Source organism: Kryptolebias marmoratus, unplaced genomic scaffold (assembly GCF_001649575.2).
Source record: "Kryptolebias marmoratus isolate JLee-2015 unplaced genomic scaffold, ASM164957v2 Scaffold74, whole genome shotgun sequence".
NCBI classification, from domain to species: domain Eukaryota; kingdom Metazoa; phylum Chordata; class Actinopteri; order Cyprinodontiformes; family Rivulidae; genus Kryptolebias; species Kryptolebias marmoratus.
The window spans coordinates 5919-9706 of record NW_023665808.1 but is presented as its reverse complement, the minus strand read 5'-3'; the positions used below and the strand labels follow the sequence as shown (position 1 = coordinate 9706).

The window sequence follows — 3788 nt, the reverse complement described above, 5'->3', positions numbered from 1 at the left end:
CATCAAAATTAAACGAAATAAACATTTGAAATATATGAGTTTGTATGTAATGTATGAATATAATATACAAGTTTCACTTTTTAAATGGAATTACTGAAATCAATCTACTTTTTCATGATATTCTAATTTTATGACCAGCACCTGTATGTCCAGCTTACAAAAACAGCTGAATCGGCTCTGGTCCAGCAAGACTACAGGCCCAGATGGCATCTATCTGAGGGTGAATAAAGCCTGCGCCATGCCGTTCTGTGGAGTACTTCATCATGTTATTGGGATGTGCCTGAGTCTCCAGGGTGTCCCTGCACTATAGAAGACATCAGACGTTACGCCATATTTTTTACTTCTCCAGTGATGTCAACACCACCTGATTAGCTCTGCTGGGTGAGAAGCTGTCCGTCATAAAGGTGTATGCTCCCCTTGTGTCCTGGATTGTGGTCTACTTTATATTGTCTTTATATTTAAAGAATTGCAATCTTTCAGTTTCTTGCATGTGATTTTGGTCTTCAATCAGCTAAAAGAATCCTGAGAAACATATTTGCAATCATTCTGCTCATTTCTTGCTACAAAATGTTTCTGTTTTATTAGTTTGAGTTCAGAAGGTGGCACCACCTGCAGGCTGTTGGGACAGGTGGACAGATGTTAACAGATTTTTTTGAGAACTCATGATGGTTTCACTGTGTGTCAACAGGTGCGTGAGGCACTGCAGGATACACCTGAGCAGGTGGAGGAGTTTGTGTTGTTGCTGAACAAGTTCAAACAGGTGGGAGAAGGACATGAAGTGACTCTGCTGTTCAGGAAGCTGCGCTGCATCCTGGGAAACCACACAGATCTCCTCAGAGACTTTGCTGCCTTCCTACATCCAGAGCAGGCGCTGCAGTGTGGACTGGTGAGCAGGTGGTTAGGTGTTGAGCAGGTAGTGAGACAGGCGGTAGGACCTGTCAGCTCTCATTTACTGTTTCTTTGCAGTTTGAGGAACAGCAGGCGTTTGAACGCAGTCGGCGTTTTCTGCGACAGTTGGAGATCAGTTTTGGAGATAATCCATCACATTATCAGAGGATCATCAAAGCTCTGCAGACTGGACCGGACCTGGGTCCAACCAGCATCCAGGAGGTACAGTGGTTCCACACTTCATTTCCCAGATAAGAACACTTTTAGTCCAGTTTAACCTGGCTGATATTGATTAGTGTTTCTATGGTAATGGCAGCTGTTTCACTGCTTTTAGCTGAGAACCCAGATGGCGACACTTCTGAAAGGCCACACCCACCTACAAACTGAATTCTGGGTATTTTTTGATGATCTCCGCCCACCTCCAGCTCACCCCGGGCAGTTTGAAGAAGCCCACTGGCCAGAAGAAGGAGAAGGTGGAGAGGGTAGTGGCCAGGTGTCAGGGGATGGAGCCACTGGGAGCTTTGAGGAAGTGACACTGCCAGAGCTTGAAGAGGAAGAGGAGGGACATAAGATCCAACCAATGACGAGCCGGCGCCAGAGGAGGAAGATGGACTCCCACAGAAGCTACAAGGTCTGCAAAACAGCTGTATCATTCAAAAAAAATTTCTTTCATGTTTTCAAGATGAAAACGTCCCCAGAAGGCTTCTTGTGTCAGTAATGTGTTCTTCGTCAGCGACGTAATGCTGTGATTTGTCCATTTGTCTATGGCTCATCTAAGTGATGTTTTAACCCCAACATCTTATGCTCTCTGTGCCACAATACCAAGGTGGGTGTTTGTCACATTCTGTCTGCAGTTACCTGAATGCTCTTTAGGTTATTTGCTGTGTTTTTTTTTATTTTTTATTAATATAACTTGATTTGAATGTCTTAAATTCTATTTTCAGGGTTTCCACGGGGCATTAAAAAGCATTAAAAGTCATAAAATGAATTTTGCTAATTTTGAGGCCTTAAATGGAATAAAAAAATAAATTAAATTTGAATCTCAGTGGCATAAGAAAATGTCATTAGTTTTTAAGAAAATTAAGATGAGTGATTTTTGGAAATCAAGTTCTGAACGGACTCAGACGGCGAGCGGGTCGAAGCCAACCCGCCCTGATGCTCCTTTGTGCTGCGAAGCCGGTCCACATGTGGAACGGTAAATCAGCTTTGCTGCTGGTTAATGGAATGAAGGGATTTATGGTCTGTGAGACCACTCGGTCAGGGGATTAAACAACAAACAGATTTATTCCAGAGGGAATATGATGACACACAGCAAGGATCGAATTTAAAAGATGAGTTAATTCATCATGTTTTAAAACCGAAGGGAGACATCTGTCAACAGTTATTCTCAGAGCTCCATTTATTCTCAGAGCTCCATTTATTCTTAGAGCTCAATTTATTCTTAGAGCTGCATTTATTCTTAGAGCTCAATTTATTCTCAGAGCTCCATTTATTCTCAGAGCTCCATTTATTCTCAGAGCTCCATTTATTCTCAGAGATCTCAGCATCATGCCCATTTACTTTGGAGAACAGACCTGTTGTCTGACAGGTGAACAGGTAAAGAAGGAAACACACCTGACACACCTGTCCATCTTCTCCATCTTCTCTTCAGGGTTCAGCAGGTGTGTCCAGGGCTATAAAAAGCCTCAACCCTTTATACTCTCAGATAAGCTCCACCCACAATCAGCCTTGTGACAAAAATGTGGATGTGAAGCGTTGCAACAAAAGTCTGCAGCCAGGTGAGTGACATCATAAAGTTTCTGACTGAACCTGACACAGGTGTGTTTTGACTTTACTGGTTGTGTCAACAGGTCAAAGTGGTGCATCATGGGAAGGATCATTTCCTCTGACTGATGAGAAGGAAGAGGAGGAAGAAGATGAGGAGCTCAATGAGGCAGGAGGCACTGAAGAAGAGGAGGAGAGCCCTGTAGTGAAGAAGAGGAGAGAAGAGACACTACAACCTGTCTGCTCTTCCTCAGTTTCTCTGTCTGTCTCCTGCTCTTCATCCTCCACTCTTCCTCAGTCCAGCCCTCCTCCTGACCTCCCAGTTTGTGCCAAGAACATTTCACTGACAGCGAGTGGGGAAAAGGTGATCCTCTGGACCAGGTGAGTCAGAAACATCGAGTCTTTCTCCTGTAAAGAGCAGCAAGTAGCAGCTGCAAAATAACTTTTTTTTTTTTTTTTAGAGAAGCTGACCGAGTTATACTGATGATGTGTCAGCAAGAAGGAGCCAATCAAAGCACTTTTCAGATCATCTCCAGTCTGCTTGGCAACAAGACTCCCAGTGAGGTAATTGGCTGGTCAGTCTTCTGCTGTTCTATGGTAGGGTCATTTTTTTTTAACAGCTTGTTTGTCTCTACAGGTGTCCCGCAGATTTCGAGATTTAATGCGACTTTTTCGGACGGCGGCTCGTCACACCAGCTCAGAAGATGAAGCTCCGCCCACAGAGCCAATTGCGGCTAATGACATGGAAGACTGACCAATCAGAACGGTTGTAATAAGGAATTTTTATTGTAAAAACAATCAGTGGGTGACAGATTTGTTGACTGTGTGAAATAAATGTAATTATGAACATTATTATTTATTGTTTCTATATAAATGTGACCTTTTTTTTAATAAATCAACTTTTTGACACATTCATTCTTCTGTCCTGAAGTGGTCCTTTTCATGGCAGCTGCAAAGAGGTGGTTGTTGGGATTTATGGAAAGGATTATGTGTTTATTGGTAAAGTTAATTTAATAATTACACAAAAATTTAGAATTAATTTGGAAGCTTGATAATTGTTTCAGACTTTTATTTTCTGGTTTATTCACAAAGATTTAAGACTGGTTTATACTTTACAAGATTTAAGACATCTGATC

General features: G+C 42.3%; 1 protein-coding gene across 2 annotated transcripts in view; it reads left to right on the top strand.

The window, feature by feature from the left end:
- The window catches only part of gon4l (gon-4-like (C. elegans)), a 22636-nt gene extending 19069 nt beyond the window's left edge, over positions 1–3567 (top strand). For both annotated transcript variants that reach the window (XM_017442214.3, XM_037974477.1), the window contains 7 exons: positions 689–886; positions 967–1110; positions 1223–1519; positions 2540–2666; positions 2739–3033; positions 3114–3216; positions 3290–3567. In XM_017442214.3, coding sequence (XP_017297703.1) covers positions 689–886; positions 967–1110; positions 1223–1519; positions 2540–2666; positions 2739–3033; positions 3114–3216; positions 3290–3406 — 1281 coding nt within the window. In that variant the 3' untranslated portion in view covers positions 3407–3567. The remainder of the gene's footprint in view (positions 1–688; positions 887–966; positions 1111–1222; positions 1520–2539; positions 2667–2738; positions 3034–3113; positions 3217–3289) is intronic.
- The last annotated feature ends 221 nt before the right edge of the window (positions 3568–3788 follow it).